General features: G+C 44.2%; 1 protein-coding gene across 3 annotated transcripts in view; it reads left to right on the top strand.

Annotated features, from left to right (window-relative positions):
- Nucleotides 1-20,814, top strand: part of LOC144518755 (tetratricopeptide repeat protein 28-like) — a 323,665-nt gene that overhangs the window by 99,475 nt on the left and 203,376 nt on the right. Inside the window, exon 1 of one of the 3 annotated variants that reach the window (XM_078251656.1) lies at nucleotides 2,483-3,374. The exons of the other annotated variants lie outside the window; for them this stretch is intronic. Within the exon in view, the coding sequence (XP_078107782.1) occupies nucleotides 3,348-3,374 (27 nt within the window). The 5' untranslated portion in view covers nucleotides 2,483-3,347. Of the gene's footprint in view, nucleotides 1-2,482; nucleotides 3,375-20,814 lie in introns of those variants that run through there. 3 annotated transcript variants of the gene reach the window in all.

Raw genomic sequence — 20,814 nt, 5'->3', positions numbered from 1 at the left:
AACCATCGATCAGTACCCTGCATGTTTATACTCTATCAGTCTGTTCTCATAACCTTCCGTTCATATAGCGACTGGTCAATGCAACAAAAAAAAGTGTTATTTTTAATAAATTTGAGATACAGTAATTATCATCTATAATGTATTATCTTAATATAACATCTTCCTAAATTGCATATAATTTGTGGTAGGATTTAATTTCACATTTGGCCGCTGCCTTGCTGCTTCAGACTGCGTTCTCCCGTGTTTGCGGTAGACTACGGCAGCCTGAATGTGTCAGAGTGGGGCTAGCCCCTCTCACACAATGCAATGTGCATTATACGTGGGAAATTATTAATACGCATGCTCAGATTGTTAGGGCCCTATCTTGCACCCGGTGCAGCGCGGCACAAAGCCCGATGCAAGTGTCTTTGCTAGTTTAAGACCGTCCAGCACCCGCGTCGTTTAAACAGCAAATGCACCTGCGCCCATCTGTGGCCCATGGGCGTGCTGGTCTTACAGGGAGGTGTGTTCAGGTGCATTCTGGGCGTGCTGGTCTTACAGGGAGGTGTGTTCAGGTGCATTCTGGGCGTGCTGGTCTTACAGGGAGGTGTGTTCAGGTGCATTCTGGGCTTGCTGGTCTTACAGGGAGGTGTGTTCAGGTGCATTCTGGGCGTGCTGGTCTTACAGGGAGGTGTGTTCAGGTGCATTCTGGGCGTGCTGGTCTTACAGGGAGGTGTGTTCAGGTGCATTCTGGGCGTGCTGGTCTTACAGGGTGGTGTGTTCAGGTGCATTCTTGGAGTATTGCTATCTTGAGGCAGTGGGAAGTGATGGCACCATTGACCAACAAAAACCTGGTCTAAAGTCAATAACGCAGCATTTCATTGTTATTTTAACAGCATTAGTAAAATGCTCCTAGGCTCGTGCACACTATGCTTGTTACACACACAGGGACGCACAGCAGCACACACACATGCAGAAGATTACAAATACAAATATTACGGTGCAAATCTGCCATCATAATAACCTGCGCCAGGTGCTTAGATCGTTAAAATAGGGCCCTCAGTGTGTTTTAATGTAGATCACATGAATTTGATGGCCAGTGAGGCTGACAGCCCGTAGCCCCACCACAGCGTCATTTCATATCTCAGATATGATTGGCTGTCTGGCATGGCGCCAACAGTCGGCAAGAAGAAGAGCGAAGAGGGGAGGTTGCGTTATCGTCGCTAGCAAAAACGGTTGGGATTAGGAAAAGAAGAACGTGGTTAGGAAACGACACACGCGGAAAACGGTCTGTTGGAAAAGCTAGAGCAGATCAGTAAATAAATAACACTCAAAATGCTTAAAGACAAAAGCTGCTAAAGAAGTCTACTGGGGACCAACTACAATCATTGGACCTGAGAGAAGTCTTTTAGTTCGATGTCCACATTGATTATACATTCATTCAGCCGTGAAAAACACAGAAGTGATTTTAAATGTCTTTTATGTAGATTTAAACTTTGGAGCGTCTGGCTTTAACAAGGTCTCCTTCTTTAACATTCGTTGTTGGCCGTGATTCCTAAAAAAAACTAGAGGTGTGAATCTTCACTGGTCTCCAGATTCCATTACGATGATCATGTCAGCGAGTCGATATCTCGATGCGTCAAATCCATTTTTCTATTAAAGCCATATAGGATATTTAATTCAACAGAACATTCTGCAGTGCTCTAATACTAAATAAACTACAGCACTGAGCACACGGCACTTCCTGAATGTAACCAGAAAGGTTGTCAGGCCTCCATTAAATTGTAAACAGAAATAATCGATTATGGCCCGGCTGATTATCGATGCAGCATCGTCCACGTCCACGATTCAATGCATCGATTATTTGATTCATTTCAACACCTCTAAAAAACAAAAACATTCCGAAACCTGTGTGGTGTTTTGAATTTGCAGAAAGTTTTGAACAATACAGGAGAATAATAATTTCCTTTACATAAACGAAGACATTTGCACCAAAACAGGATACAGAAAAGGCACAACTTGTTGCATAAAAATTCATCTCAGTGCAGGAAATGAAATGTTTGGCACTCAAAATGTTCTAGGGTAGGACCCCTAGACTCCCCAGTTATACTGTGCCCCCCCCCCAATGTTGAAACAAAACCTGCGCCCTTGTCTATATGTCCTTTCATTTGTAATAGCCTACAGGAGAATAATAATTTCCTTTACATAAATAAAGACATTTGCACCACAAATTGTTGCATAAAATGCACCAGAATGCAGGAAATGAAGTGCTTAACACTCACAATTTACTGGGGTAGGACCCCAGACCCCCCGGTTACAATGTGCCCCCCCTCCCAATGTTGAAACCAAACCTACGCCTTTGCACGGAGCCACCGCCTGCCTCCCGTCTGCGCGGCTGCGTCACCTCTGTGCGTAAAAGTGTAAAAAGCGCGCCGTGCGTGCGTCCGGCGGCGCTATGACCCCGCTGCCTTCCCTTCTGCCTGCTCAAAGTCTGCAAGGCTGCAGGAGCGCAGGGAAGGAAGTCATCCGAGAGCTGGAGTCCAGTTTGTTGCTGTTGCTGGAATCAGGATATCCTTCCAGCTCCTCGCAGAAATTCCAGGGATTTTTTTTATTTTTTTGGTGGTTGTTCCCTCCTCCTCCTCCTCCTCTCCCTGAAAGTAATCTTGCTTGTCGCGCTGTCTCCGCCGGGCTCTGTTGGACTGTTTCTCCACCAATACTTCCCTAAAAAAAAAAAGTGCGTTTCGACCGCAGGAAAAACGGGATTTGACCACAGAGATGAATATTTCTGCGTTTCGTCACACATTCCGTCTTCCTGTCGTTTCCTCCGGATCGAAGAGACCAGATTGGAGCCAGTCTGTCCGCGTCACGCTGGACTAATGGTGCCTACTTAACACGGACGGCTTCGTTTGGAAGGAAAAAAAAAAAAGTTTAAGAATTAATTTGAAACACACAGTCCGGATTGGACCTGGAGGCGGCGACCCTGCGTGCCGAGAGCAGCTGAGTGGGTTCATAACGGACTTTGGATTTACGCACAGGAATCTCTCTCCCCCCACCCCCCACAAACACTGTCACTCGACACTCTCTGGTTTTATTCTCCGAGCTCAACTGTGGATCTAATGTGTGATTTGTGTTGACTGTGCTGTCTCTCCCCCCCCCCCCACCACCACCACCACCACCACCCAAAAAAATTGCCGCAAAGCTGAGCCTGGCACATCACCATCACCATCATGCATCGCTTCTGGGAGGAAATCTGCTGCTGCAACACTGAGGGAAGTCGAGAGACAGCATGACTTGCGCTCGGGATTTCTTTGAATCTACATTCCATTCTCGTATAATATCTTAATGCTGTTCATTCTTGGTTTACAAATATGATGAAATGGCAGCCCCGGAAGAAGGTGAGTCTGGCTGATAGCCTCTTCTTTTTTTTCTTCTTCTTATTCTTCCAGTTATGGCGATTAATAACGTTTCTGTGGGGAGAGCACAAGTTGGTAAAGAGGGGGCTCGGTCACACACTGCTGCTCCTTGTATTCCTTTACTACAAACGAAAGGACCTACACGTATAGGCAGTAATGACCAGATCAGCACCGTGCTGAACTCTAACCAAAGAATACTTCATGACGATGAGCAAGTTTCTGTCCCCTTTCCACTCCGACCCGTCTCTCTCTTTGTACGTTTTCTCTCCCTCTCCGTTTAAATGACTGTGAGAGGATCAGCTGTTGTGCATACTGCTCTGTACAGGACCTGCACATATTCCTGCATGCCAATAGTGCTCCCCCAGGGGTACAACATGTGTTGGCTATGTTAATCTTTTATACTCTGACTATACTCTTCACAGCATCAGACAGGCCTACCATGCTTGGTCTGGACTCATGTAGACATCACCGATTCATGTTTTCTTGTGGAGAGTGGACCTGGAGCTGTGGGCACAAAAACAGCAAACCAGAGTAGAAAACGACCTTTTTGTAAAATGAAATGTAGGACCGGAACACGATCTGTGCCTGAACGTTTCAGAATGAAACCTCCATCTTTTAGAGGATTCTGTAAAAGGACCATCATATGTGAGTTGGTTTCTTGTTTCCACTAGTAGGCACACACACACACACACACACACACACACACACACACACACATACACATACACATACATACACATATACACTCTCTCTTTCTGAGACACGTTTGTGTTCTGCATGCATTCTCTTATTGCCCCATTTTTCGTAGCCTTGGAGTATTACAACATGGAAAATATCTGAAAATCATCTGGGGTCTATATAAAAAAAAAAGAAAAAAGAAAAGGGTAGCACTGAAATGCCTATGTTCTGGATTTTTACCAGCAGGGGGCGCTTGTCTGACAAGAAGCAGCCTTCCTTTTGCAGAAGTGGGCTTTCCACTGGTCTGGAGTGGAAGAGAAATGAAAGGACGAGCTGCCAAATATTTAAACTGTTTAGCGTCATTCTTCACTTTGTTCCACAGCAGCATAAACATTGGCAGGTTTGATTTCCTTGAGATATTTCTGTCTTCCCAGCTGAGACATGATAATGATGATCATCATCATCATTAGGGCAACATCGATTAGTTGTTTGGTCTGTTAAATGTCAGAAAAATGTGGATCAGTGTTTCCCAATGCCCAAGATGACGTCCTCAAATGTCTCGTTGTGTCCACAACTCAAAGATCTTCAGTTTCCTGTCACAGAGGAGAGAAGACACTAGAACAATATTCACATTTAACAAGCTGACATCAGAGAAGTTAGATTTTATTTTTTTTTTTTATGAAAAATGACAAACCGAATAATCAGTCAGTCCAAATAGTTGGCGATTAATAGCTGACAACCGATCGATTCATCTTTGCAGCTCTACACTTTTTTTTTAGCAAATTAAGCTTTAACCTTTTGTGTGTTATTTATAGATTATCCGCTCTAGCTTTTCCAGAGTTTTAGACACAGATATGGTGATAACAATGGTCCAAAATCTGACATTGCATGGTTTTTTTTAATTGAAAAACGTCACATTTTCTTGAGGGAGGACCCCTAAGCCCCCCCGCCAAATCAGGCACCTAAGTCTTTACCGAACTCCAACTGATTGATCGATTATCGAAATAGTTGCCGATTGATTTTAATAGTTGACAATTTCTGGATTCATCTCTGCAGCTCTAATCCCCAGTATGAAGAGCACCAGTTACCAGTCTCCAGAACTACTTCTGAAACCCTCTCCAGCGTTTACCATCCAAGTAACTCGCCATCTCTTTCCCCCCGAAATTAATTTCTGTTTGTTTGCCCCACATTAAGTGTCATTAACGTGGATCATCTCCTCCTGAGAGACCAGATCAAAGTAAATCATCAAAACAAGCTTCTTAATGTCAATTTATCAACAGAGAAAATAAAAAGCTGTGAGCACACAAACACGCACTAATGATTTCTACAGCTGTGCGCCGTATCTGCCAGAATCATCCTGCAGACCCCCCCCCTTTGAGGACTGAAAGCCTTTTCCACGCTGCAGGGATCGATTCCTCGCCTCACTGCAGTCACATGTGCTCGAGCTTAAAACATAATCATAAAAGAATCACTGTCATGTGTAGATTCTCTTTTTCATCCCCGATTGTCACCAAGGGGAGCCCACCACAGCGCTAATGTTGGTGACTCATCAAAGAGGGAACTGTTCCTCTGTCCTGTGGGAGGTCGATTCATTAACCTGTTGGTCATGTTGGATGCAAAACGTATGAAATCAAGCCGTGAACACAGAGCAGCGTATGGTATTTTAAATTACTTGCTATCTATTCTATATCCATGACGTTCCACTTCCGGGATTGCTCCGTTGCCGTTGGAATTTCCGCCGGGTGTCCTTCTTTTCCCCCGGATTTCCGTCCCCTTCCTCTTTCTCTCTGTTGGCGTTCTAACCTCCGGCTGATTTGTGAGGACTGTGGTTAACTGCTCCTCAGATCTCTGCAGGGTAAATCCAGACAGCTAGCTAGACTATCTGTCCAATCGGAGTTTTCTGTTGCACGACTAAAACTACTTTTGAACGTACACACGTTCCACCAAAACAAGTTCCTTCCAGAGGCTATTTAGCAGAGGCACCGTGGCTCCGTCCGGAGCTTAGCACCACCCACGACGATTATGAACCAGAGCACGTTCCTTTCCCATCCAGGAATGCTGTGGACTAGCCAGAGTGCATGAGAGACATTGACTGTGTTTACATGCACATAATATTCCGTTTTTTGCCCGATATTCCGACTAAGCTTTTCCCGTTTTACATAGATTACTTCTTATCGGGTCCGCAGCCCTGCAAACTGTCGGCTGGTTGGTTTGTGTACAGTAACCATAGCAACGCAGAGAGCTGACCGTAAGCCGTAAACAGGCGAGAGGCCGTAAACTGTCACAAACTGCAGTAAAAACCCAGATTGAGACGCAGATTCCAAATTCTCTGTATACATGTCCAAAGAATGCCTCGAAAACCTGAATAATACCGACATATCACACACGTCTTTATGGGGAAATGTGTATATATATATATATACTGTATATACTATATTCAGAAAAAGGCTTTATTCTAAATATCCAAACAGAATATGCTGTCTACATGACCTGTATCGAATTCGGAATATTGTCATATTTGGAATAATATTGAAATATTGGTGTGTCATTGTTGCTTCCCCCTGGCCTCTGGTTTATTGCCCATGATGTCCTCTGACTGAGATATTGAACATAGCCGGCAGGACGCTGGAATAAAACCAGCTGTTGTGCTCCACATAGTACAGAAAGTGTTTTTTTGTAGAATGCAATGTTTTCTTATGAAAAGTGCACACACAATGATGTCACAAAAGATCCAATTTCCCCACTCTGGCTTCTTGGTTATCCGCTTTTCAATCTGTCTCTTCACTCCGCTCGTAGTTCGATGGGAATCAGATTGATTCAGGCTGAGTGTCCTGTCCGCCTCTTCATAACGGATTACACTAATGAGTCAAAACTCCCAATCTGTGATGTTGAAGAGAACAGAGAAGGTGTATTGTGTGATTATTATACTGTGAGTTTAAGAGCTGCCGCCTCTGAGTCAATCAGTCGACTAATTGGTCGTTTTGGACTTATATCGAAGAAATGTATGAGCAGGTTTCTGTTAAACACAGGATTTAAAGTGGAGCGTTTGCATGATTCTTTGTGGAGAAACTGTTTCTACAGATCTGTTGAATCAACTAATGCATTAGTCGACAAAATCTTATGAGTTAGAGCTGCAAACATTAGTCGGCTGATAATAAAAAAAAACTATTTTAATAGTTGATGAATCATTAAAGTAATCTTTAATGCAAAAATGGCATGAACTGCTGTTTTCAGCCTCTCAAATATGGAGCTTTTCTTTTTTAATGTCATATTAAACTGAATATATTTGGGTTTTTGGATAAAACAAGACATTTAAAGACGTCACCTTGGACTTTGAGAAACTGGGATGGACATTTTTCAAGATTTTCTGTAATTTTATAGACCAAACCATAATAACTTTATTTGTAGCACTTTTAAAAAGTGCGGTACAGTAAAAAAACTCAAGATTCAACAAGTAACAACACTGTCAGCAATAAAGAACAACAGTTGTATAAAATTACATTCATACCTTATGAAAAGGCCACAAGTTAGTTACCCTAATACGAGTTAGCCTGACGTGGTCATACTCAGATTCAGAGTCTGATGCTGCTCCGTTGGGCTGTGATTATGGAGCGTGTTTCAACCGAACCAGGAAAGAAAATGCCTCTGCACGCAGTTGGATAGACCTACAACCAATCAGAGCAACGGATAGACCTCCAACCAATCAGAGCAACAGATAGACCTACAACCAATCAGAGCAACGGATAGACCTCCAACCATCCAGAGCAACAGATAGACCTCCAACCAATCAGAGCAACAGATAGACCTACAACCAATCAGAGCAACAGATAGACCTCCAACCAATCAGAGCAACAGATAGACCTCCAACCAATCAGAGCAACGGATAGACCTCCAACCAATCAGAGCAACAGATAGACCTCCAACCATCTAGAGCAACAGATAGACCTCCAACCAATCAGAGCGACAGATAGACCTCCAACCAATCAGAGCAGCGGAGACAGAGGTCACAGAAGCTGCAAGTCAAAGTCAGGCTTCGACAGAGCAAAGGCAGAGGCGGCAGTTTCCGTGTCGTGCTGACAGGTGTGGCAGTGTGTATACATACGTGATCGCAGTTCTCGGTTCCTCTTTTAAAATGAATGCGCTGGCGATATCTTCTATAACAGACGCGATGGCAGCCATCTTTGTTGTAAACAAATTCAACCCAAGCGCTCTTTGGTGACGTGGTTGATTACGTTACTGTTGATCATCTGTCCATCATCGTAGAAAGCCCGTCCTGACAATTTGATTGGTCCAAACAGCTCTGGTTGGAGCATAGTTGCTCCATAACGGGTCAAGTGCAGACCCAACTTCCCGACCTCAAATGTTGTGGGCGGGCTGACATCCAGGCCAAATACACGTGTTAGTCGACTAAGAATTTCTTTAGTGGAAGACGGCCCTAGTGATTTCCGTGGAGTTGCTCTGAACACCTGAGATTCAGAAACAGTCTATTACAGTGTGTGTAAGGTGAGACATAGGATTAAAGTTTGCCTTTGCTTTCTGATAAAGGTTAGATAAGAGTCTGTCCGAAGATAATCAATGTTTTCTAAAGAGATATCTTTTTTTGAAAGCCAAGTGCAGCAATGCACATGTAGCCCTTTTCCTCTTCAAAGGAAAGACGGTTTGTGAGGCTCAGGAATGCTAACACCAGACCCATGCTGTGCCGGAAAGCATAAGTGGGCTAGGGGAGGGTGTGCAGCAGCGGAAACTGCAGTCGTCTGTGGTCGGGTTGTATTAGAGGAAGGTGAGCGTTAAAAATAAGTGGACCGCACCTGTCCTAAGGAAAGCAAACTCATTGAGTCAGGTAAGAGATGGCAGCGTGCCTAAAGTGCACTGAGAGGAATGAAAGCCACCTGGCTGCATTCAGAGAACGAAGAACCTGTGGGACAGTTTGTTTAAAACACTGTGTGTTTGCGCATGTGTGAGTGCACATATACGTCCAAAGTAAAGCAGTTCAGATACTACGTTTTCCTTCACAATACCGATTCCGATATCTGAATTTGCGGCCGATACCTAGCACTGATCCGATACCACGGCGTGAAAAACTATCAGTTGTTGTGCATGCCTCAGGTGAAACTCTTTGTAAAACATGAAGAAATACATACAGAGAATAAATGCCAGATAACTTTCTTTTATTATCTGGTTTGACATTCAGACATAATGGAAAAACAACAGATATAAACAGTGTTGGGCAAGTTACTTCCAAAATGTAATACATTATAGATTACTAGTTACTGTCATTTGAGAGTAATTAGTTATATTACAATATTACTGTCTCTGAATTGTAATGCTTTACACTACTTTTGTGTTACTTTTGAGTTTCTTTCACCAAAATAACAGCGGAAGTTTGACTTGGCAGGTAGCTTGTGAATCTCACCACCGGATCAATAAAGTCTCCTCTTTATCCACTTTAATAAATCATAGATTATTAATAATATTTTGTATAATTAATATGAATGCAAAGTAACTAAAGCTATACAATTAGAGAAGTATAACATACAATAGGCAAGTAGGAGAAAATGAAAATACTCAATTAGTAAGTACAGCACAGTTACTTCGGACACACTGCTGTCCGCGCTGACCTACCGTCACCTGTTGGGACGCAGATGTTGTCCGTACCGTCACCTGTTGGGACGCAGATGTTGTCCGTACCGTCACCTGTTGGGACGCAGATGTTGTCCGTACCGTCTCTGGTTCTGGCTCTGACCACGGGGAACAGTGACGGGACAGCTCGCTTCAACGCAGCGTAATAACTCCTGAAAATAATGTCCATCTCGCAAATGTATCCGTCTCTGCAGTCATCTCAACCATCGAATACAGCAACAGGAAATAATACTCACGGCTTTTTTTGTGCGTGTTGGTGAATTCTTAAAACGCCACTAAATGTTGCGTTAAAATGCGTTGTAACTCGCGTTACTGAGATTGTAACGAGTATAATATTACCGAAATGAAATTAGTAATGCGTTTATATTTCTGCGTGACAGCTAAAAGGAATACGTTACTGTAATTGCGTTACTTTTGTAACGCGTTACTCCCAACACTGGAAATAAACTTTAATTAAAGCAGTTTTTTTCAGGGCTGAATTACATGGTATCGGATCAGTGCATGAACCAATAGCAGCATTTCAGGCAGGATCAGAGGCTTTTTGGATACTGGTATCGGTATCGCGACCTCTCTAGTTCAAGGTGGTTTGGAAATGAGTTATGGACTCCGGTGGCTTGGCAGGTTTCTGTGTTTGTATCATCGCATCTGAGTTCGACTGTGGTTTGTCCTTACCCATAAATGTCCTGCACAGCCGCTGAAAAACATCCCATGCTTCTTCTTTTCTCTTGCTGCCAGATGTGTTTTTAAGTCCTCGTCAGCCCACGTTTTCTCGCTCACAACCTGTTAATATGTTGGCTAGTTACGCTTCCCGACTTTTCGTTTCGAGTTCACATTTTGCCTTGTGGCTGCGTGACCAAGTCAGGAGGAAGCCACTGTTTGTTTTCGTGGTTGTGCCAGATGTTTCTGTGGGTTTCCACACACTTGACATGAGGCCTCCTCACCTGAGAGCGACACGATGCCCTGCTCATGTGTCTGTGGCCAGGCTCTCTGGGAGCTCGGACTTTAACCATCAGCAGCAGGCGCACTCTTACATCTTTGACCGTGTTCATTCAAACTCACCTCGGGGACTTTCTCATGCTGCTCTTCCTCTTTGATTCGGTATTATTTATGAGCTCCCTGGCGAGGGGGGGGGGAGGGCTATCTCTCCCTCCAGCGCTCCCATCAGTCCCTGTGACGTCTCCTGGCTGGCAGCAGCACAGCAGTTTTTGGAATACATTTACAGCAGGGGAAAACCCGTCAGAATGTGAAGAGAAGCGCCAGGAGACACATCCGAGTAGAGAAGAAAGCGGGCGAGGCTGTCAGCGGGGGAAGGACTCACTCGGGAGTGCTGGACAAAGATTGAGACACATCAGGGAGCAAATGAATCAGGACTGGATTGTAGGAGATAAGGCGATAAATGGATATTTAAGAGAAGAATGGCTTTAGTTGTAGACATTAACAGTATTTTGAGATGGTTGGAATTTAATTTCATTGTGGATTAATCTGTCAGTTGTTTTCTTGATTAACAAATTAGTTGTTTGGTCTCTAAAATGTCCGTAAACGGTCAAAAATGTGGACCAGTGTTTCCCAAAAAGCCCAAGATGACGTCCTCAAATGTCTCGTTTAGTCCACAACTCAAAGATCTTCAGTTTCCTGTCCCAGAGGAGAGAAGACACTAGAACATGTTCATATTTAACAAGCTGACATCAGAGAAGTTTAATACTTTTTCCATGAAAAATGACTCAAACCTATGCATTGATTGTCAAAATGGAGAAAGTGAGAGAAAATGAGAATTCGTTGGACTTTAGCCTGGCTTCCCTTTTTCTCGAATACCGGCCAATTGGAATACGATGGTGCAGGAGATTTGGAGTTTAGGAGTGAGAGGCCCCAGAGTGATGCAGCATGGGATAATTAATGATAGGGAGTGATAGCACCTGCTGTTCCTGATGCTGCGCAGTATTTATGGCCCAGCATGCCGAGTGGAACCGGATGCGGCTGCGTGGCCAGCCCCCCTGGCCCATCCTCTTGGGGCGTGAAGAGAGAGGGGTGGGGGGCGGGTAAGGAGGGGGTTGCATAAGGGGAACAGCGACTCAGCAATACAGCTGAAATTTATGTGCTTTACTCGCTCTGTTAATCCCCAGTCCACCGCCTCCCGCTGGGAGTGCCGGACAGAGATGGAGGACAGAAAGAAGAGCCTCCTGGAACGCAAGGCCCTTCTTACATAGTCTCATTGTGACGCAGTGGTCTGCACTAGGCACAAACTGCAGGTATACACCCGGTAAGGCACCCTTTGGGAGTCCACTGTCAAAACACAACATGAGAAACAATGGAGACGATGGCGACTGGGCCATCCTGCACTCATTAATCCTCATTTCCGGGACCTGTGAGTGCGGAGATGGATTTTTGGGTAGCAAGTGGTAAATGCAAAGATTGATTTACAGTATGTCTACAACGGCCCATTTGTAATGTTTTCCCTCCAAGCCTCAGAGCACTCATTTCTGGTTTGCTACAGCGTTTCCTTTACCCCCAGTGCTTCTGTTGGAGCAAATGGAGCCATGTTTGAGTTTATTGAGGTCATTGTTCCAGAGGTGTGGTCAGCTGCACTGAGGGCGCAGGAGGTGCCTGCCTCTGGGTGCCTCCGCCGGGAATAAAGCGGACCTGACTTGATGGACCACATCAATAGGAACACATTTCCTTGTTCTGTGAGGTGGAACAGACCTCTGCAGGACTTAAGCTCTATTCTTTTCATTTGTTTCATTGGTTAAGCTTCGGTGTTATGTACTCAGTCTTGTATATACTGAGAGTGTTTCAGACATAATGGCTAAAACATGTTTTGTATAAGGGCTGTCAATGACTGTTTACATGCGCATAATATTCCAGTTTTTGCCCTTATTCCGAAAAAGCAGTATTCTGACTAAGCTATTTACGTGGCAAATGAAAGTGAGTATTCCACTAATATTACCATTTACATGCAGCCATGTAAAATAGGATTTTTCAGAGTGTTCCAGCGGTGGAGGACTTGTTGGAGCGTGTGAACACAGCGTCTCTCCTTCATTCCTTCAACCAGCTTCTAGAAAAGGTCGGCTCAGATCCAGAAACCTGCTGATCTAATTCTTTCATAATGTTTAAAAGTAGCTGTGTTTCTCCTTCTTTTCTTTCGGCCGTGCATCTCTACCGCAGCCCTGCAAACCGTCGGCTGGTTGGTTTGTGAACAGCAACCATAGCAACGCACAGAGCTGACCGTAAACCGTAAACGGGCGAGATTACCGGAATATCACACGTCTTAATCAGAAAATGCTATATTCGGAAAAAAGGCCTTGTTCAGAATATCCAAACGGTATATGCTGTTTACATGACCCGTATCAAATTCGGAATATCGTCATATTCCGAATAATAGTGTGCATGTAAATGTAGTGACCGTTTCAGACATAAGCTGGCTAAAACATATTTTGAATACGGGCTGTCCCTTTAGCATATGGCCTGAAAAACATGCATTCTTTTCTCTGTTTCACAACATTTATCAGAGTCCAGCTGCCAAAACCGCAGTCCCTACATTCCTTCGTAACTCCACACTGGACTGGTTCCAGCTCAGTCTTCAGGCCCTGCAGCTGTCTCCGTCCAACGCAGTGCTGTGTGTTGTGACGGACGTTTTGCAGCCAGTGTGTTCCAAAGACGGCCTGTGATTCCAGCCCGGATGGAGACGTGTGAAGAGCAGCGCTAATACCACCCTGCCTCACGCTGACGCCCTTAAATCCCACTAATTCCATCTCTTCTTTTGTCAGAGATGGGATTCATAAGCCCGTCTTTGAAGGCTCAATTTTCCAGGAGTGTGTACGTGGCTTAGCTGTAGGCTTCATGTAGCCATGACCAGACATTCCAGTTCTTTGTGATTGACGGCCGGGTCTGGCACCTGAGTGGTCAGCGTCTGGTTCTTTGAGTAGATTATTGATGACTGTTGACCGTGAAAAAACGGAGTCAATTAACCCCTGAATCTTCATGACCACTGCCCACTCGTATAAAAGGCACATAGTGCAAGAGGGAAGCAAATGAGATTAGTCAGAGCCCCTCTCTCCCCTTCAGAAAAAAAGGAGTCACTGTGCTGTGTTTTCGCAGTCAAACAGTGTAGCAGACACATACAAAGACCTCAGCTGAGTGCTTCTCCAGGGGTCACAGAAACAACCAAGCCCAGAGCAGATTGTTTTAGTTCCCCTCACCGTCACTCTGGCCTTTCGGGCCCTGCCTCCCCTAACTTTTCCTGCCATGCTGAATGCGGTGAGGGTAGCTGAGAGAGGCTTTTTACTGCCGGCTGTAAAAATCCTGCAGGAAGGAAGGCGAAATGGTGCCGAGTGTGACCCACTCAGCCTTCTCTTCCTCTGTCTCTCAGGGCTTGGTTCAGCTGCCGTTCCCTCTCGTAAGTTTGGATTTATTTATACGAGGCTTATACTGGGATACTTATGTCAGGCTTATGTTTATAGTTGCTAAGATATGTGGGCCATGAGCGCTTCCATACACTCGTGGGCTCGTCTCCTAAGGGAGATTCATGGTTCCAGCACCCTTAACAAGGCAGACAGACAGGTGGTGAGTGACAGGCACGCTGAGAGAGATTCAGTAATGAGGACTACAGAACCAACCCCCCCCAATGCTTCCCTATCTCAAATGATCTCATGCCTCATAGATTTTATATATATGTATTTAACAAGGGGTTCTGCAGTCTAATAGAGCCATAGCTCATTACAGTCTGCCCCCTCTGTGTTGACCCCAACATTAAGTACATTTACATGCATACTACTATTCAACTATTATCCTGAATTTGATACGGGTCATGTAAACAGCTTATTCCGTTTGGATATTCAGATTAAGTCCTTTTTCCGAATATAGCATTTTACTTTTAAGACGTGTGGTATATTCTGGTATTATTCAGGTTTTAGAAGCATTCTTTGGTCATGTGTACAGCGCTTTCAGAATCGGTGTCTCAATGAGGGTTTTTACTGCAGTTTGTGACAGTTTACGGCCTCTCGCCTGTTTACAGCTTACGATCAGCTCTCTGCCTTGCTATGGTTACTGTACACAAACCAACCAGCCGACAGTTTGCAGGGCAGAGATGCACGGCCGAAAGAAAAGAAGGAGAAACACAGCTACTTTTAAACATTACCAAAGACTTGGATATCAGCAGGTTTCTGGATCTGAGCCGACCTTTTCTAGAAGCTGGTTGAAGGAATGAAGGAGAGACGCTGTGTTCACACGCTCCAACAAGTCCTCCACCGCTGGAACACTTTGACAAAATCCTATTTTGCACGGCTACATGTCAACGGGAATATTAGTGGAATATTCACTTTCAACAGCCATGTAAACAGCTTAGCCAGAGTATTGTCTTTTTCAGAATAAGACCAAAAACTGGAATAATACGTGCATGTAAAACCCAGTCACTGTTACCTCTTGTTGTGCATGTTCTCTTGTTGTGAGGGTTTTGGTTGTTTGTGCCGCTCTCTGCAGCCCACATGTGTGGATGTGACTTGAACCTCAATGCGTCCCCCCGCCCTCTCAGCACTGCCAAATTGCTTTGCCACCATCCTTTAAATGAGCTGTGCAGAAAGAAAGAGCCGTTTGTGTGTCCCCGAATATGTGTGCCGACTTGTTTATCTCACATACCGTGTGTATTTGTGCATTTTAGAATGCCCTTTTTGAAAATGGCCGTCTTGACAAGTGAGCGATATCCTGGTGTCCGATCGGACAGGATTGATGGAAACTGTGTAATATTACCATCCATCAGAGACGCTGAAAAACTGTAGCTTCTGCTTCTCTCTCGCAGCGTGTTATTCCCCTCCTCCGGCCCTCTCTTTCTGATCTATATTCCTGTGACTGGGGTCAGAGGTCACATTAGAGCATGTATTGCTCAGCAGTCTGGAGAGCGCTCCGGTTACCACTGTGAAATCTCAAGCCTCAGAGGCTCCTTAGCTGTTTAAATATACCGTACGAGGCCGAACGCTGCTTCAGAGGCCGGCCAGACGCTACACAATGTCTGCGGTGTGACGGTCCATTATTTTAACTAATGGCTGCCTTTATAGCCATGTCAAATGTGTTTGCCGCCTTCGCCACCTGTCTGGGTGTTCCAACATGATGAAATCGCACTGAACTGAACATGTTTAGTGCTATGAATGCTTCTCTGTCTTCTGCTATAAAAGCTGCTAATGCACTCTGTCCAGCTGCTTCAATAAGGGCTGTAAAAATAAAAAAAAATGATTATACATAATGACTCGTTGAACAAAAGACTGTAACTTGGCACACAGCAGGTGTAATGCTTCAGGTGTGAAATTACGCTCCCATTTTACATTTGGGAGTTGTTGTTGTGATTCAGACACTTTGTTAATCTCAACTCCCCAAACTATAGCTAAAAATGTTAAATAATATAATAATTTATACTTTATTAATCCCGCAAGGGGAAATTACCATGTTTTCACTCAGTTGTTATTACACACAGGCCTGAATTCCACACACGTGCTCAGTACCTCTACATGCACTAATGGAGAGACGTCAGAGTGGGGGGGCTGCCCATGGAAAGGCGCCCCGAGCAGTTGGGGGTTTGCTGCCTTGCTCAAGAGCACCTTGGCAGTGCCCAGGAGGTGAACTGGCACCTCTCCAGCTACCAGTCCACCACCATACTTAAATGTATATACATATGGTCCGTATGGGGACCCTCCGGTTCCCACCCCAACTCCCCACTGACTGAGCTACTGCCACCATTTTCATAGCACTTTAAAAGCAAACACGTTTTGCACCAAAGTGCTTCACAAAGATGAAAGCATATGGATACAAGCATTAAACACACACATAGATACACATATATACATAGACGTGGTGGACATATAACAAGATTTAAATAGAAATAAACCCATGAAATCGGAAGAAAACAGAGAACAGGTAACAGGTTAAAGATGTCGGAGGAAACCTATTTATAATGTATGGCGACTGTTGACAATAACTAAAAGCATTACAGGTGCAGTAGTCATATCTGCTGAAACTGACCCTATGTTCCAGTAGAACTACATGAAGCAGGTCATCTCCCTGTTCAGATGCACCAATCAGGGCCAGGGGGGGGTGTCTAACTGTTCAGATGCACCAATCAGGGCCGGGGGGGAGGGGGTGTCTAACTGTTCAGATGCACCAATCAGGGCCGGGGGGGGGTGTCTAACTGCGTGTCAATCACTGCTCATGCACACACATTCATTCTCCTTTGTGGGGGGGAGGGGCTTAGGAGACCGTTTTGGGCTTTAGCGGAAAGAGGGGAGGGACTGAGAAGATTTTTTGACTAAGTCCTGGATCTTCACAATCCTACCTACGGCCCCTTTAAATAAAAGCAATGCATAACAGACAATAAAGGCAATAATAAAGCAATATAAAAAGAACAATAGATATTTACCTTTCTTTGCGTACTTCCAATAAACAGTGTTGTCTTTTTCAGTTGCGGAGAAGGCTGCGACCGCTGCAGTAGTATTTGCCGGCACATTACTGCAATAGCATATCTGACAGAACAGTGTAGTTCAGCTGCCCCATTAGGTCTGGACGAAGCTGAAGGTGCAGCTCAGGTGCTGACTCAAACTGCTCGGCCTTGTGTTATAATGAATGGATGTATTATATTTTACAGACACTGAATGCTTCTCGTTTGTTGCTGCTGGGCAGTGCACAGCTTTACAACATTGCCCTGGGGACATTGTAGCGTAGCCGAACTGGCTGGCATTTGGACATGTGAAATTCTCCGTGCCTGGGTCTGTCAGTGAACACCGCTGCATGTGTCCGTCAGGCTCTGACCGCCAGCAGAAACCCTCAGACCGCTAAGCTAAGCTGCCTGCCTTCTAGGGCTGCACATTCAGTCGCAATTTTATCGAAATCGCAGTATGGACTATCGTAACCTCCAAATGGCAGGAGGTGGTGCAATATATGTTATGCCCATATTATGAAAAAAAATCACCTTTTCTGGGATTTGGGGTGTTATTTTGTGTCTCTGGTGCTTCCACACACATACAAACCTGGAAAACAACCCTCCATGCTGTTCTGAGTGAGATACGGTTTCTGAATGTGTCCTGCCTTCAGTCTCCGGGTGAGCTGGTCAACATCTGCACGGCTTTCTACGTCATTAGCCAAAACGAGGGGGCTAGGGGGGCTAACTGTTAGCATGCTAGCTCGTTCTCAATGGCAAAACACTGCTACAACACACACTAGTTCACCATAATCTACAAAAGAACTACTTCCATGTCCCTGTTCTGCAGGTATTCCACGCCCTCATTTAGGAGAAGTCTCCCAGCTAATCCTGCCTTGTACTACTGAAGTTGGAGAAACAGCTAGCTAGCTCATGTAGTCCTTACCTAGCTACTGCCAACAAAGATGTTACAGAAGTGAGATGTCTCACTCTATAGCTAAAACAGAGACCTGAACACAGGGTGAAAAGAGGAGCTGCAGCAATGAGCAGTACAACAAAAATATGGTGTTTGTTGAAAATGAAACCATGTAAACCTATTCTGATATAACCTCAAATTACAATTGTGAACCTGAAAATGAGCAGAATATGGCCACTTTAAAGGCAAAATATGTGTCAAATCATTCTGCGTTAAGTATTGTGGTGCTGCAGAGACGTCCCAGCCTACAAATCTTATCCTACAGACTCAAGAAAACATCTTTGTTTGGTACAGATCCTGGCAAAAATCACACTATAATCATTTAATGTTTTAAATCTTAATATTTTTCAATGAAAATGAGAATAATTATAGAAAAATGATCATTCCCGCCGATATCCGTCAAAGTAATCGCAATTAGATATTTCCCTCATGTCGTGCAGCCCTACTGCCTTCAGCAGCTCGGTGTGACGCTGCACAGCTGAACTTGCACACAAACTTTTTACCTGGAAGGATTTTGTTTTTATTTTCTTCCAGACAACTGGGACGTTGTATTATTTATAGCATTGCAGTGCACACAAGCTCAACGGCTCACAGTTTGAAACTGGTATGAATTGATATCAGGCCCTCAAAATGCACTTTGGTTGGTTTGAGCTGAGCTGTTGACATTTACGCCAGCAGATCCTGTTCCCCGAGCTTTCTATCACTCCATTCTCCTCGCTCCTCCATCTCTGCAGTGCTCGGAGCTAACGGAGTAGGGCCTGAGGCGGAGCAGGTGCAGCCTGCTGCGATGGTGGCTCTTCTGTCACACACACACACAAACACACACACATGCGTGCGTACACTCAGGGGAGACGGCTTGGCTGTGCTACCACTCCCAGTGAAATGGCAGACCAGGATTGTTTGTTGGAGAGGAGGAAAAGCTCTGTGCTGGCCGTGTTTAGTGCTCTAAGTAGAGAGTGAGCAGGTGTTTAGAAATGAAAGCAGTCCTCCCTCATCTGCCAATGTGCTCGTCTTCCCAAAGGAACAATTTGGATCTGGTAAAATCCTGTTCGATGCAAATCTGTTGACAATGCCGCGTGTTTCTCTGCCAGTTGGTGTTTTGAAGTGCGTCTATTTGGCACTGTGTTAAAAATCTAATTCAATAAGTCTGTTTGTGCCTGTTGCTGTGATTCTGCAGTTGATGAAATTACACGGTTCAATGCCTTAATCGATAGAAATCTCTGCTTGGATGCATTGTTTTTGGTAAGATATACAGTTACTTTCTTCATCAAGAAATCATATTTAAAGACAGTATGGAAGAGGTCCAGTTATTAAGGGTTTCACGATTTTAATTTTAAATGGAAAATCAATCGAAATGAGCTTTTGATTTCGACTACCTGGTAGCATGCAGCTAAAGACGCAGGGTGACGTTAGCTTAGCGGTAGCCTGCAGCTGCCCTTTTCCAGAAACCACGGCCACTGACGGAGTCGGAGATAACGGAGAAACAACAGAACTGTAAAATCCTCCTGCTCCCCTGAAGGCAACATTTTGCCTTCCCCCAAGAGTGAGTTATGGAAACCAACAACGGAGGGAAAGCATGTGCACTCCGAAGGGACTCCATGGTGCATTCATGTGCACCTTGTTAACCCTTGTTGTTTTCCCGTCAACCATGAAAACAAACACTTTTGTTGTCCCTATCTGCTTTTTTTATGTTGTTTATGTTTTGTTTTTTCAACGTTTTGGTCACTTATTTCAAAATTGATATCGCTTTATCTGACATTTTGTCGTTATTTTCCGACGTTTTGTCACTTTTTCAATGTTTTCGGCGTTTTTTTTTTTTTTTTAATGTTTTGGGCGCTTTTTCCGTAGTTTTTCACGTTTTCTCCTGGTGTTTTTTACAGGTTTTTTTCATTGTTTTTGTTGCTTTTCCCAACATTTTGTCGTATTTTATTTATTTTTTTTATATATTTTCGGCGCTTATTTCGACATCCCATATTTTCTAATATAAAAAAACTTTGAAAAGGGGTCAAATATAAACCGAGGACAACATGAGGGTTAAACTAATGGTGTTTAAACTGTGCGAAACTCAAACTGTAAAGTACTGTACCTTCTGCTATTGGGACATTGCCGTCACCGTTGAAATCCAAAATGTAAATCCCAAATTGAATCGAATGGTAGATTTGGAGATTGGTGACACCCGTAGCAGTTAGACAGTATGTATGGATTAATAGTAGTTTCCGGAGGAAAGCACTTTGAATTTCTTCACGTTGAAGTAAAACTGTGGCGATACAGTTTGACATGTAATCTCGTGCTTTTCTGCTTTCAGTGGTATCTCTAGTTTTTTTGTTCATGCGCTTTTCTTCTGGAAAATAAAACTTTACGTGACACTTGAAATGGATTTCCAATCAAAATGAGAGACGAATGTAATGGCTGCGTGATTGAGCTGTCAGTCTGATGAGTGTCGGCGAGACAGCTTTGATAAAATACTTTTGGAATTCTGTATTTTCTACTACAGGAGTCTTAATTAGAAACTGATGAAAAAAATGTTGAACAAAAGCAAAAATTGCCGATCAGTGTGCCGCTTTCCCCTCGTCGCACACAGTACTTGTGACACGCGTTTCCCTTTTTGTGAATGCAGTTTGTCAATCTTCTGAGCGCTGCGTGGCAAACAGACAGATGGACTGGCAGGCTGACAGATAACGGAGATGCGAATGTGGCTGTCGACACTCCTCCTGATCACCTCTTTGACTGTTATC

Source organism: Sander vitreus, chromosome 5, assembly GCF_031162955.1.
Source record: "Sander vitreus isolate 19-12246 chromosome 5, sanVit1, whole genome shotgun sequence".
NCBI lineage: Eukaryota > Metazoa > Chordata > Actinopteri > Perciformes > Percidae > Sander > Sander vitreus.
Note: the sequence above shows the minus strand (reverse complement) of the source record. Positions and strands in the feature narration are given on the sequence as shown.